Genomic DNA, 15144 nt, shown 5'->3' with positions numbered 1-15144 from the left:
AATATAACAAGCGCCGCACCATCTCATCCAGGGAGATTCAGACCGCCGTCCGCCTGTACACTATTTGTACATGTACCATGTTTTTATTCTAGCTTTGTTCTGGATTAATTCGGTTAAATGCATACATTGTAATCCTCGTCCTGTTTGAGGCAGTCATTAGACATGAAGCCACACTTTGCCATAATGTTCAAACATGGCTGTTTAACGCAGAATATAGAACGGAGTTCCAACCGCGTCTCTAGCCTATGGCAGGCCAGGCTGGTGCATATCAGAAGCAGGACAGGTTACATGCGAAAAAGAAGGCACTAGAGCAGCTCGGACAATTTGGGCCCTTAGTTTAAGAACAGGGTGCAGGTAAAAAGTGATAACGTTTCGATGTTTAAATTACATCTTCGTCAGGTCAACATGGCTGTTTAACGCATTTGTAATTATTAATTTATGGATCAACTTATGGATCTTTCTTGAAAAGATGGGTGGTCCTTAAAAGGACCGTTGTGTTTAGAGCAGACAGAACAGTTTACTTGGAGCTGGTGTACTTGGTCACAGCCTTGGTGCCCTCAGACACGGCGTGCTTGGCCAGCTCACCGGGGAGCAGCAGGCGGACGGCGGTCTGAATCTCCCTGGATGAGATGGTAGAACGCTTGTTGTAGTGAGCCAGTTTGGAGGCCTCACCGGCGATGCGCTCAAAGATGTCGTTGACGAAGGAGTTCATGATGCCCATGGCCTTGGAAGAGACACCGGTGTCAGGGTGGACCTGCTTCAGGACCTTGTATATGTAGATGGCATAGCTCTCCTTCCTGGACTTTCTGCGCTTCTTGCCGCCCTTTGCTGGGGTCTTAGTGACGGCTTTCTTGGAGCCCTTCTTGGGCGCTGGTTTCGCTACTTCAGGCATTATTCTTTCGAAGAAGTGAACTCTGGTCAGCTTTGCACCAGCATTTATACCAAGCCAAAGCAAATCAAGTATGCGACTCCCAGCAAATGATTGGATTCTGCTGGGCCTGGGACCCACAGACAGAGGGAGGAGTCTCACACTGTCTTTGTTTCTGTACAATGTTCTCCCGCATGCCTGATATAATATTGTCCCGCTAAACTATAGATAACATAAGTAATAACATTTAATTAATAGCGCTATTAAAAAAACAGTTGGAAGTCCACTTACTGCAGTCAGTCTATTTGCTACTAATCCGAGATGATATTTATATGACCCATGTGCCATGTCACTGACCAGTCTGTACCCCTCAAATCAATCACATTTCAATCATGTTCATGATTCAAGATGCAGGAGGTATTATGTTATATAGGCTTCCTGGTTTTCACCCAGGCGCCCCGGTTCGACTTCTATCTTAATATGACTATAAAGCATCGTATAACTATCGCTTTCGTGTTTTATTACACATTAAATTTGAATTTATGTAGTCTCGACTCTCGAGTCTCTCGACGACCTTACAGGCGTATGCAAAGACTAAACTATGTAATGTCGATAGCATGTGTAATGTACTAGACACATAGGTTCATTGATTGTAGGGGCTACAGATATTATACTGTTAGACAGATGTCATGTTCTCATCCTTGATGACTATTTCTATGCATTTGATACCATGTGTTGTGCCTATATCACACAAATGAATGTCTTGCTTATTCGTGTATAACTTGGCGATTTCAATTTGATGATGTATAGAGATGGACGGGTTACTGTTTTTTCTCTTTATTTGTATTACTATTACATTTGTAACGGTACTACTACATTTAAATGCTGTTGAACAACAAAACCTTGAACCAAAACAGCGGCCAAGGCCATAGCAAAACATTCACAAATATGTCAATATTTATTAACTGAATATACTTTGATGTACTGGCCATGACAATATTCCCTCCACATTTCTCAGAGACTCAGCCATTTCCATAGCTCCAGTCATCACCCACATGGTAAACCTCTCCATCAAACATGGACAGGTCCCCCAAGATTTTAAACTGGCCAAAGTAACCCCCCTGTACAAAAAAGGGAGTAAATTAGAACCCGACAACTACCACCCTATTTCTATTCTAAGCTCCATCTCGATAGTGATGGAAAGAATAGTCTATGAACAGGTTGAAAAGTATCTTGCCACTAATAAATTAATGTACGAGTTCCAATCTGGTTTCAGAACATCCCACTCCACTGACACATGCCTCCTCTATTTGAGCGACCACATCAAACACGAGGTGGATGCTGGCAAATACTGCGGCATGGTCATGCTGGACCTCCAAAAGGCTTTTGACACCGTGAACCACTCCATACTGGTTAACAAGCTAAAAGCTATTGGTTTTGATAGCACATCAGTGAGCTGGATGCAATCCTACCTGGAGGGGAGAGAACAGATGGTGGAGGTGAACGGAACACTGACCCCTCCCCCCCCCTCCTCCCAGTGAGCTGTGGCGTTCCACAAGGAAGCATACTAGGGCCTTTAATGTTCCTAATATATGTAAACGACATGACTTCAGCTTGTGACTGCAACTTGTTCCTGTTCGCAGATGACTCAGCACTGCTGGTCTCGGACAGGAACAAACTGCAGGTTGAAAATACCCTCAGCTCTGAACTTGGTAAGATCTGCACCTGGCTCGCTGATAACAAACTATCCTTACACCTGGGAAAAACTGAATCCATTCTCTTCGGATCACACAGTAATCTCAGCAAGACAGATGGCTTCTTGGTTAGAGTGGGTGACAATATTATCACACGAAAAGATTAAATTACCTACCTAGGTTCCATCCTTGAGGCCAATCTTTCCAGTGATACCACCAACGTAATCAAAAAAGTCAATCAAAGAACAAGATTCCTTTACAGGATCTCCTCACTGGTCAACAAAAACACCTTGAAGACCTTAACAGGAGCCCTCGTACAAGGTTTCTTTGACTATACATGCACCTCTTGGTACCACAGCTCCACCAAGGCCCTTAAAACAAGGCTCCAGACCTCCCAAAACAAACTGGTCAGGCTCCTACTTGGCCTCACCCCCCGAACCCACCTCACCTCTGCCCAATTTGACAGGCTGGGATGGCTTAGTCTTAGATGACAGAGTACAGCATCTTGCAATGGGTCTGATCCACAAGATTCGATACACCACCAAGATACCCATGTACCTGTCTAAATACTTCCTTAATGTAAACGAAGTCCACACCCACAACACCAGAGGGAGTGCAACAAACCATGTACAACCCAGATTCTGCACAAACAAGGGACTCAATTATTTTCGCTCCTATGCCACCAAAATGTGGAACGCCCTACCAACAGTCATTAAGACATGTTAATCCCTTGACTTCTTCAAAGCCGCTCTCAAAGGGCACCTACGGACGGCTGCAATTCGAAACTGGCCCCCGTAAAATCTGAATCCCCCCCCCCCTCTGGATCAGGAAAGCATATATTTTTGCAATAGTCCTACATAATATTTGCAATAAATATTTTAGAAAGGGTCCATATTTTTGCTCATAAGGCATACGAAAATGTATTAATAAAACGACATAAGGTGGTTATTATTCCAGTGCTCACATGTGACCATGATGACCTAAAAATAGAAGTTAGGATACTCTTATAAAATAATGTGGTTGGCTCGCCTTTTGTGGGTATGGAGCCGGGTATGGAGACAGTTTACTTCTTTTTGGGAGCTGCCTTCTTTGCTGCCTTGGGTTTGGCAACCTTCTTGGCTAGAGCTTTCATGGTTGCTGCGGGCTTCTTAGCCACTTTCTTGGGGCTCTTGGTGGCCTTCTGGCTTTTAGCAGCTACTTTCTTGGCGGCAGGCTTCTTAATTGGCTTCTTTGCTTTAACTGCTTTCTTAGCAGCAGGTTTCTTTACCTTCACCGCTTCTGCCTTGTTCATCTTGAAAGAGCCAGTCGCACCGGTGCCTTTGAGCTGGACCAGGGTGCCTTTATCGACCAGGCTCTTGACGGCGATCTTGACTCGGGCCTTGTTCTTCTCCACATCGTAGCTGCCGGCAGCCAGAGCCTTCTTGACCACAGCCAGGGACACACCGCTCCACTCCTTGGAGGCGGACATGGCCTTGACGACCAGCTCAGCGACGCTGGGGCCGGTCCTCTTGTGTCGGGAGCTGCCTTCTTCTTGGCTGCCTTAGCCGGTGACGGAGCTGGTGCGACTTCTGCCATTATTGCCTATAGTAGGTTGCTGTTCCTTCTCAATCTCCAAAGTAAACTCTCAAAGACGGATGCTGAACGCTCTGCAGGGGCTGGACTTAAACACGACATGAGACCCATGTAGAGTCAACACACACAAAACTTGTGTTTTCTCCTTGATTAAAACAAGTTATAACAAACTACTGTGTATATTAATTAATTCAAATAAGACCTGACCAGTTAACACACATGTGCCTTTCTTTCATGAATATATCTGAGATGAAAGCCAACAACCAAACAGTTGTGTGTGACGGGGGGAGGGGGGGGGGCAATCAAACAAGTGTTTGGTCAAAACACGTGACTTCCATTGGAAAAGCATTGGGGCGGCCATGAAACACAGGCAGAGCACAGCACAGTTGTTCTTTATGTGTACGAAGCCTGGGATTCACATGGTTTGATCAAACATTTGTGTTTGATGAGGGGGGAGGGGCAGAACACCACCAACAATCAGCAATCAAACACAAATGTTTGGTCAACCCATGTGACTCCTATGTGACTCATCACATGGGACTCACACTTTTCATTAAAAGCAAATGGCCCATTGTCATGTAAACTTGAGAGGTAAACTTGTTTAACCAAAAATAGTCACACCATTTTATTCTAGTTTCTGATTGAGTGATTGAGGTGATTTAAATCACACATTAAAATCTAGTTAATTCAGTTAGATGCATTATTATTACTGATTAGTAAATTAGATCAGTAAGACCAGATCCCAAAGCCTCCATATATTATTATGGTAATGAATACAATTCAGTTTCTACATAACTGGCTAAAAGCGTCATTGTAGTGGGTTAGGTTATTGTGGATATGTTAAATATGGTGTGAATGAAGCTCTTTCCAACGTGTGGTGGTGTTGACAGTAAATCAGATCTTGTTAAGTGCATTTAAAGGGTTTTATTTTGATTGCAGGATGTCATAACAGAAACCAGGTACTTAACTGTAAATGAACAATAAACTGGTGCTACAAAATAAACAAATTAACTCAACAACTGGAAAACAAACAAAACACGCACGGTTGAAAAACTGTGTGGCTTCCCTGTGGAGTTTCCCAAATTCCCTGCTGCCGTGCACCTGTGACACATACAAGTAGGCTGTACCTGTGATTGGCTGAACCCGCCTATGCCCAGGTTGTCATAGCAACAAATTCACCACAGTATAAAATCATCAAATTGGCTACAACAGTGCATGTAGGTGGCTCTTAAAAGAACATTTGGGTTGTTGGTAGATCAATAAGCTCTACAAAGTTGTGTCCATCCTGGCATTGTATGCATCTAGCTGGGCATCAAGCTTCTCTGCAGAAAGCGGCTGTTTTTTGGCACCACCAGCACCGCGTCCGCCTCTCCCCCGGCCTCTGGCACCGCCTGCGCCGCGGCCTCCAAGTCCCCTCTGCTTGCCTCCAAAGCCACCAACACGCCTATTCTTACCGGCACCTCTGTTCAGACCCTGCATGGGAGGCCGTCGCTGGTTATCAATCTGTGAGGTGACGAGCTGTATGTTCATGGGGTGCCCATCAAGTGGCATGCCGTTGTACTGTTTCATGGCCTTCAGGGCATCTGCCCTCCTTTCAAAGTGGACATCTGCAGTCCCCAAACCCCTTCCAGAGCGGTCATAATGGACAGCAGCCTTCTTCAGTGTACCAAACTCTGCAAAAAGTTCCTGGATATCTGCTTCAGAGACACCAAAGTCCAGGTTTGAGACAAGGAGCTTCCCTCCAGTTTCCACACCAGCTCCTCCACCACCAGCATTGTCGAACATGTCAAGCTGTTTAGGCCTGCTGTACGGCGTAGGTCTGCCTCGACCTCGGTTGAGGTTGCCTCGGCTCCTCATGGGGCCGGAGCTGCCGGTGGCTCCCCCGGTGGCTCCTCCAAGACGGCCGACACCGCCGCCACGGCCACCACTGCGGCCTCTGCCTCTGCGGCCTCCTCCTCTCTGCGACCTTTTCTGTTTGATAATGTCGTCTAAGGACATATCAATTTTATCTGCCATTATGCCCGAGCCTAATAACGCTAAACTTAGAATGAAATAGAAAATGGTAGTACAACCTAGACTCTAACTTGGTCCGAAACCCTGTCTCTCACTGAACGATCTGCCTGGACAACGTTGAAGATTCTAAAGTGAATGAATGATGAGCTCAGATCCTCCTCTTTTTAAGTGTGCTCTGAGGACCTAAGTGAGGACAGGCAGACTGCTCTGCAGTGCACTGGGCGGTGCCAAACCTGTTTTGCTGTCTTTGTTGCTGAAACCTTTACTATATATATATATATATATATATATATAATATATATATATATATCTATATATATATATATATATATATATATATATATATATATATATATATATATATATATATATATATATATATATATATATAAAATGTAAAATTTGTTTGCAACATTCATGTTTTCACACTGTTTATTTGGTAATGTTGAACTATCAAGACTTGTAGCATCAGTTGACTGAGCCTTTTACATTGTCCACAGTGTTTACCACAATATCTGATCGTTTGGTGTACAAAGTGCCTGCTATGCTGTGACTTGATGTTTGGAGTTGTGTGGCCTTTCCAGCCCTAGCCCTAGTGGAGTGAGGTATATTTATTATGTTTTCTGTTTTGGGTTTCATTCATGATTTACTTTAATTAATTGTATTTTGGGTTTGATGGTTTGTTTGGTTTGGTATATTTGGTATTGTATTGGTCTTGTTTTGAAATGATTTGATTTATTGTATCACTCACACTGTATTATATTGACTATGAATTGCATTGTTGATGGTAATCAATTGATGTATTTAATGCACATATATTATTGTTAAACTATGAAATCATTGATTTGTAATATTTATTTTCTAATTTAGAGTTTTCACGGTGTTCCAAGAACACAGGGCCTTCTCCACGGCCGCCCCTACCCTCTGGAACGCTCTCCCCAAACACATCCGAGATGCCCCCTCACTTCCTACCTTCAAATCTTCACTGAAAACCCACCTGTTCACAATCGCATTCCCATGCTGATGTGTTTTTAAAAACTTCAATCACTCACTCAGAGGGGAGGCATTGTTTCATTGTATTGAACTCACACCAAAACCAGCAGTTGTTCACACTTCATCGTCCTGGAATGGGTGCGGAATGAGACTCTTCTGTACCAAGCAAGTCTAGAGTGTTGGTTTAAATCTAATCTACATGTCTATTCAGTGGCTTCTCAAAGCACAGGTGGGGGTTGAGCATGTTTCTAGTATAGGTATATTTAGTGTAAGAATTGTCATCAGAGTAATTAATACAATCAGAGTAATTAATACATCACAGTACAATATCACAACCACATTAAGGTTTAAGGTTAACTCCCTCATGTATGGATTCTAAACATACATACTTGAGACTAACTGGCTTACATTTGAAGTATGTCTGATATTACTAATAGACTAGTCCTACAACAAAACAAATGAATGAATGACATTCCAATGTTGTCTATCTCTATCTCATTATAGGTAGTGTATGTAATATTACTATTACATACACTACCTATCTTTTCAAATGATACTGACAAAACGCTTACCATGATAGTGTGAGGATAGTGAATTTGTGATATCTAACCATGATGATGTGATACTGTCCATGTGATTGCAATAATAACAAGATGTATTTTTTTACAAGGTGGGACCGTGTAAAATGTGACGATTTTTAAATATGTATACTGATCCTATCCTGAAGAAGGTCAGTAGACCGAAAGCTTGCTAAATAGGCACTCAACTCACGATACGATACGTATCACGATATGAGGTTCATGATACAAATTTTCACGATATTTTCAACACAATGATTTTCCAGACAAATTTATGATTTATCTTCCCCCCAAAGCTCACAATTTTTATTTAACTACATTGCAAAGATAATTGCCTTCCTTGATGTATTAATGAGCATCAATAACGACCATCACCTGGGCACAGTCACAGACACATAATTTTATACAGCTCCCCTCTGCAGGCCTCTACTGTCTCATTTCTCTCCAAAATCATGTGAATATGATGGAATATGATTACAGCTACAATAAATCGATACATATCGTCGGGATATAAAATCGATATATCGCGATATACGATATATCGTTACATGCCTATTGCTAAATAAATACATTGATTGTGCGCAGATCTGAGTGTGCGGAGCTTCCCTTTATTTTTCTCATGTTCTCTTTGTGGCTCCAGCACCTCACTTAAGTTTTTTCAGCGGATGAGCGTGGTTCTTTTTACATTATGTATACTAAAATAATGTTGGCTACAAACTGAAACTAAATATAATGTGTTAAAAAAACACTGATTAGTCAAATAATTCATTCTGTATACACCATGTTATCACAATTGACTGATTACACATTATCAGTGGTACATGGAAGGGACTGTGTCAGTGAAACCATAATCAGATCAGACACCGAAGTTTATTGAAGATTTAAACACGTTTTGTTTTCTGTAGTTGATTACAGTAAGTTATTTGTCCACAAATGGACCAAGTTTTCAGCTGACAATCTGTCATTGGAAGTCAGGATCATCTCCACCATCATGCTGACTTTAACTGGAGTGTGTTTACTGGGGTCAGAAAACCTTTCATTTATATAAAAATTAAGGACAGAACAACAGTAGCCTATAGTTTATTTATGGTATCAAGTCGCCATGAATGTCTGCTAAAGGGATTGTGAGTATTGTTGTTAATGTGACATAGTTTTAAATGGTTTAGAATAAATATAAAGGAGGAAACACTGCTCGGACTGTGGAAGGGTGATGTTTTGAGCATATAACTTGAAAACCAGAGTGCTGGTCAGCTCTTTGTTGCATTTCATAAAATAAAAGGTAGTTTGTTATATGTTGTTTTAATCGAGGAGAAAACTCAAGTGTCACAGAGAGAAGATACTCTGTCTGTGTTGTCTGTTGCCTTTGTCACTTTATCCCCCATATATGGAAATCCCTGAATTCAGTCATAGTCTACCACATGACTGACGTAATAGACTGTACCCCAAATACTGTGACAATGGAGAACGGCCATCATTATACCCACAGCACTCATAACAGCTACTACACATGCGTGTTGAGGCAATGATTTGTTTTTAGACATTGTCAGGCAAAGCCATATACAGTTATCGTATACGTGAGTGACCTAACGCAATTGACTGAGAGGCATAATCTAAGTCATGCATTGGTGGACAGACTGTTCAAATTACGTAATACATGCTAGAAAACTAACACAGTAATTCAACTACCCTTAGATTTTAACTTTTCAAATACAGATAACAACCCTATATCGAAGACCATGGCAAGTTACATTAAACCAGATGGAAACATTATTCAAGGGTTAAAGGACATCGCTAACAAGCTAAGGATTCACTCCCTCAAAGCGACATGCGCCTCAAACTCTGGTCACCCCACCTCATGTTGCAGTGCAGCAGAGCTCATGTCTACCCTGTTTTTCTACACTATGCGCTACAAATCCAATGACCCTCGAAACCAATGTAATGACCGCTTCGTCATGTCAAAGGGTCACGCTGCACCAATCCTCTATGGAGCGTGGGCTGAGGCAGGTTATGTGAAAGAGGCCGACCTGCTCAACCTGCGCAAGCTTGAGTCTGACCTGGAAGGGCACCCAACACCTAGACTGGCCTTTGCCGATGTGGCTACAGGCTCCTTGGGACAGGGTCTTGGAGCTGCATGTGGGATGGCCTACACTGGGAAATACTTTGACAAATCTAGTTACCGTGTGTACTGCCTGATGGGTGATGGGGAGTGTTCAGAGGGCTCTGTATGGGAGGCCATGGCCTTTGCTTCCTACTACAAGCTGGACAACATGGTGGCCATCATTGATGTCAACCGGCTGGGCCAGAGTGAGGCTACACCTCTGCAGCATAACATGGACACCTACCGCAAGCGTTGTGAAGCCTTTGGATGGAACACATATATTGTGAATGGCCATGATGTAGAGGAGCTGTGTGAGGCTTTCTGGCAAGCCAAGCAGGTTAAGGACAAGCCTACCTGCATTGTTGCAAAGACATTCAAGGGCAAAGGACTCAAAAACATTGAGGACATGGACAACTGGCACGGGAAGCCCATCCCCAAAGACTGTGTGGATGACCTGCTGAATGACATGGAGGATCAGATCCAGGTCCCAAACATCACTCTCAAGCCTGAGTTGCCCAATGAGGACACAGCTCCTGCAGACCTTACTGCCATTAACCTACATGAACCCCCAGCCTACAAGAAGGATGAAAAGATGGCAACAAGGCGGGCATATGGCATTGCCCTGGCCAAATTGGGCAAGTCAAGCCAACGGGTGGTGGCCTTGGACGGGGACACCAAAAACTCGACCTTCTCTGAGACCTTCAAGAAGGACTTTCCTGACCGATTCATCGAGTGCTTCATTGCTGAGCAGAACATGGTCAGTGTGGCTATTGGCTGTGCCACCCGTGATCGCATGGTTGCTTTTGCTAGCACCTTTGCAGCCTTCTTGTCCAGAGCCTACGACCAGATTAGAATGGGGGCCATCTCTCAGTCCAATGTCAACCTAGTGGGCTCCCACTGTGGTGTCTCCATTGGTGAGGATGGCCCCTCCCAAATGGCTCTGGAGGACCTGGCGATGTTCCGTGCCATCCCAAACTGTACTGTGTTCTATCCCAGTGATGCAGTGTCCACAGAGAGAGCTGTAGAGCTGGCAGCGAACACCAAGGGAATCTGTTTCATCCGTACAAGTAGACCAGACACCAACATCATCTACTCCCCGGATGAGAAGTTCGAAGTGGGCTTGGCAAAGATTGTGCGTCAGTCTGACAGTGACCAGGTGACTGTGATCGGAGCTGGTGTGACTCTACACGAAGCCCTCACAGCTGCTGATACCCTGGCTACAGAGGGAAAGAATATCAGAGTCATTGACCCATTCACCATCAAGCCACTCGATGCTGACACCATCTTGGCCAGTGCCAGGGTAACAGGGGGAAAGATAATTACAGTGGAAGACCATTACAAAGAGGGTGGTCTTGGTGAAGCGGTCCTGGCTGTGGTGGGTGAGGAACCTGACATTGTGGTGAAGCGTCTGGCTGTGACTGAGGTGCCCCGCAGTGGAAGGCCCCAGGAACTGCTGGACAAGTACGGCATCAGTGCCCAGCATATAGTCAACGCTGTGCTCCAAATCGTTGACAACTGAGGACGCCCTCCATTCCCAGGCAAGCTCTTGTCATATATTTATCTGTACTTGAATCATGTCTGTTACATGTTGCACAACATCATAACTTTTTCATTCAAGTTTGCCAACTTAACTTAACTATGTTATTATTGAGGACCTATTATATAAAGATAGGTTGAAAAGTGGTGAAGTGGTCCTTTAAGTAGCCTCTGACTGAATGTAATAGTTGGAGCCACAAACTGGCAATCAAAAGTTTATTGGTAAACATCATTGCATAACTATGAATTTGGATCTTTCTTACAATTCCAGACAAGAGGACCGCTCTGTATAAATCAAACAAAACATTATCTTTATTGTCAATGGCGTTTTTAAAACAAACATTGAACTAAAAACAATTAATTATCCCTTCATTGTCAATACATGGCGTTTTTAAAACAAACATTATAGGAAGGGATAAAAACAACTATCAAAACAACACAACAGTTTCTATTACTTCTGGTAAAGCTTGTACTCTCTCTGGATGAATGAAATTTGGTGCCAATAAAGAACATGTTAATTAATGTAGTAGTTAATCCGGTTCCTGCTTTCAGCAGGCCGGTTTCTGTCAGGTGGGACCTGAGGCCTGGGCATGACACCCACTCAGTTTATCTTTGCAATATTCAGAATAGGCCTACAGTGTTTCCCTGTATGTTAGGTAAAGCTTAAGTTGTGGCAAATTAATATGCAGATAGATATACCTTTATAATGGGGAAATGTGGGTGTCATAGCAGCAACAGCTAGCAGTCATAAAGGAGGATCAATGCAAAATCAAACACATTATGATAAAAAGGGGCTTTAAATTATACATTTACCATACATATTAATAATGTATTAAGGATCTAGTATATTTAGCCCCTCACAATGTTACAGGGACAATAGAGCACAACAAAGACTCTTTGTGGCAGGATCAGCCAATCATATGCTAGGAGTCCCACGCTACATTTGCATTGGCTCTCTATAAATAGTGGTACGAGAGCGTCCTCTTACACATTCTCACTGCAACTGAACTATTCTATTGACTACAAGCACGATGCCTGAAGTAGCAAAGCCAGCGCCCAAGAAGGGCTCCAAGAAGGGCGCCGTCACCAAGACCGCCACGAAGGGCGGCAAGAAGCGCAGAAAGGGGAGGAAGGAGAGCTACGCCATCTACATATACAAGGTCCTGAAGCAGGTCCACCCCGACACCGGCGTCTCTTCCAAGGCCATGGGCATCATGAACTCCTTCGTCAACGACATCTTTGAGCGCATCGCCGGTGAAGCCTCCAAACTGGCTAACTACAACAAGCGCCGCACCATCTCATCCAGGGAGATTCAGACCGCCGTCCGCCTGCTGCTCCCCGGTGAGCTGGCCAAGCACGCCGTGTCTGAGGGCACCAAGGCTGTGACCAAGTACACCAGCTCCAAGTAAACTGCATAGTTTGCTATTAAAAACACAACGGTCCTTTTAAGGACCACCCATATTTTCCAAGAAGAGTTTAACCAAATATGTATATAATGAACATGGCCATTACAATGCATGTCGGCTAAACCACTACCAGTTAATGTGTGAATACATAGTGCAGACACGTGTAGATAATTATTGTGGTTACACGCTGAAAGGAAATTACTAGATATCATGCAAGAATTACACGAACAGCATAAATGTACATTAGACATTATGTAGAATAGAGCAGTGTGGGTTAATTTCACTTTTTTTTCCATTCAAACTGAAGAAATACAGCAATAACGTGCTCAGACATGTGTCGATACATCTTTTAAAGTATTGTGGTTACATGCTGAAATAATTACTAGATATGCAAGCATTACACGAACAGCATTTGGAGCATAAATGTACATTAGACATTTAGGACCTAATGTAGAATAGAGCGGGTTCATTTCACTTTTCCCCATTCCAACTGAATAAATTAAGCAATAACCCGCTGTGCAGTTATGATTGCAGACATGTGGAAAGACTGGATAAATATTAAGTCTAGCTATAAAAGTGCGCATTTATAATATTGGAAATCACTCTTATGCAGAAACAGTGGGTGGCTCTTAAAAGAGCCTTTGTGGGGGTTTGTTAAGTCGAGTTAAGTAGATTTATTTCTTGGCGGCTTTCTCGGTCTTCTTGGGCAGCAGAACAGCCTGGATGTTGGGCAGCACACCGCCCTGAGCGATGGTCACTCCACCCAGCAGTTTGTTGAGCTCCTCGTCGTTGCGGACGGCCAGCTGGAGGTGACGGGGGATGATACGACTCTTCTTGTTGTCGCGGGCAGCATTTCCAGCCAACTCCAGGATCTCAGCGGTCAGATACTCGAGGACAGCCGCAAGATAGACCGGGGCGCCGGCACCGACTCTCTGGGCATAGTTGCCTTTACGCAGCAGCCTGTGAACACGACCCACGGGGAACTGGAGCCCGGCACGGGATGAGCGGGTCTTGGCCTTCTGCCTGACCTTTCCTCCAGTTTTTCCTCGTCCACTCATTTTGTAGTAGGTTAGGTTTATTTCTAGAATAATAAGCACTCGAAGAAATATGCTGGAGTAGAGGCGTGCGAGACCTTTTATATATTCAACGTAGTACATTCTGTGTGTGCGGCTGTGCGCCCCACCAATCATAGAGACGGATGAGAGCGCGGGCTGAGTGTGTATGAGTTTCCCCACCAATCACTGCTAGTGGTGTGATCGGTTCCTCCCAGTCTAAACTCTGACTCTTCCCAAAGACGGAGGTTCTTGACCACACGTCTCTCAGAGCAAGTGGGATAAAATATTATCCATGCAATATGACACTAAATGTAGTGTAGGCTAAATTTGATTGTAACTGGTCGTTCGTAAATAAGGCACACTGAACGCACTCTGTGACGTCACCGCCCACCACACTCAACAAACTGACCACATTCCCGGTGCGCATAGCCGAACGCGCCCCTCATCTCGGAGCTACAGAATGAGCGTAGGGAGAGGGAACATATGGGGCTACCAATTAACCAATGTTGAAAAGATGTTGTGGTTGTTTTGTGGTCGAATTTTAATGATTGAAATGCCAACATCGAAGCAATGTTGAATCAACGTATGCTGTTTGTCACCCCAACCCCCCCTCTCCGCCCGCCCCCGTCCCCTACTCCCCCCACCCCACCATCGCCCCCCCACCCCCATCGCCCCCCCCCCACCCCCCTCTCTGAACTCTGGGTGAGAGCATTTTATCATTGGGCGAGGGGCATCTCACGTTCTGAATTAAGCACTATATGTTGATGACATCAGGACAATGGGTTGTGATTTTTTTCTGTGGGCTTGTAGATCAGCTATTTCCAGTCATTACGATCAATGTATTAGTCGACTAAATCAATTATCAACTGCAGATTTAGTCGACTAAAACCATATGACATTGACTGAAACACTAAAACATTCCAGGTGACTAAAATGCGACTATTCAAGAGACTATGACTCAAACTAAAAACAACAACACTGGTCCAGAACACACATTCATAGTGGGTCTGTGGCGGTTCCCCCTCAGGTCCTCCAGAACATCGTGCACTGTGCTGACCTGAGCAACCCCACCAAGCCGCTGCAGCTGTACCGCCAGTGGACCGAGCGCATCACGGAGGAGTTCTTCGGCCAGGGAGACCGAGAGCGGGACATGTGCATCGAGATCAGCCCCATGTGTGACAAGCACAACGCCTCCGTGGAGAAGAACCAGGTGACGCTCTCGCTCTGTCCCGTCCCCAGACGCTTTAGCTCCACACCCGTAAGACGGTGGTTTTAAAACGCTGGTGTGAGCTTGTAGATCTGCTGTTTTCACTAGTTTGGGTCCCGGGCAA

The 15144-nt window shown here is 44.2% G+C and overlaps 5 protein-coding genes across 5 annotated transcripts; 2 read left to right on the top strand and 3 right to left on the bottom strand.

The window, feature by feature from the left end:
• Positions 1-264: 264 nt before the first annotated feature.
• On the bottom strand, positions 265-892 carry LOC310868414 (histone H2B-like; the record flags this gene model as incomplete). The annotated part of the gene is made up of 1 exon (XM_083778859.1): positions 265-892. The coding sequence occupies one exon, from the start codon at positions 890-892 to the stop codon at positions 518-520; it is 375 nt and encodes a 124-aa protein (XP_083634985.1). The 3' UTR covers positions 265-517.
• Positions 893-5400: 4508 nt separating this feature from the next.
• LOC310868688 (THO complex subunit 4-like) lies at positions 5401-6150 on the bottom strand (the record flags this gene model as incomplete). Its single annotated transcript, XM_083779144.1, has 1 exon — positions 5401-6150. The coding sequence occupies one exon, from the start codon at positions 6148-6150 to the stop codon at positions 5401-5403; it is 750 nt and encodes a 249-aa protein (XP_083635270.1).
• Positions 6151-9454: 3304 nt separating this feature from the next.
• LOC310868687 (transketolase-like protein 2) lies at positions 9455-11335 on the top strand (the record flags this gene model as incomplete). The annotated part of the gene is made up of 1 exon (XM_083779143.1): positions 9455-11335. The coding sequence occupies one exon, from the start codon at positions 9455-9457 to the stop codon at positions 11333-11335; it is 1881 nt and encodes a 626-aa protein (XP_083635269.1).
• Positions 11336-12373: 1038 nt separating this feature from the next.
• LOC310869242 (histone H2B 1/2-like) lies at positions 12374-12773 on the top strand. Its single transcript, XM_083779877.1, has one exon. The coding sequence runs from the start codon at positions 12384-12386 to the stop codon at positions 12759-12761; it is 378 nt and encodes a 125-aa protein (XP_083636003.1). The 5' UTR covers positions 12374-12383; the 3' UTR covers positions 12762-12773.
• A 659-nt stretch (positions 12774-13432) lies between these two features.
• On the bottom strand, positions 13433-13816 carry LOC310868870 (histone H2A-like; the record flags this gene model as incomplete). Its single annotated transcript, XM_083779346.1, has 1 exon — positions 13433-13816. The coding sequence occupies one exon, from the start codon at positions 13814-13816 to the stop codon at positions 13433-13435; it is 384 nt and encodes a 127-aa protein (XP_083635472.1).
• Between the last annotated feature and the right edge of the window lie 1328 nt (positions 13817-15144).

This window comes from Protomyctophum parallelum (assembly GCF_964188405.1).
Source record: "Protomyctophum parallelum genome assembly, chromosome: 13".
NCBI classification, from domain to species: Eukaryota; Metazoa; Chordata; class Actinopteri; order Myctophiformes; family Myctophidae; genus Protomyctophum; species Protomyctophum parallelum.
Note: the sequence above shows the minus strand (reverse complement) of the source record. Positions and strands in the feature narration are given on the sequence as shown.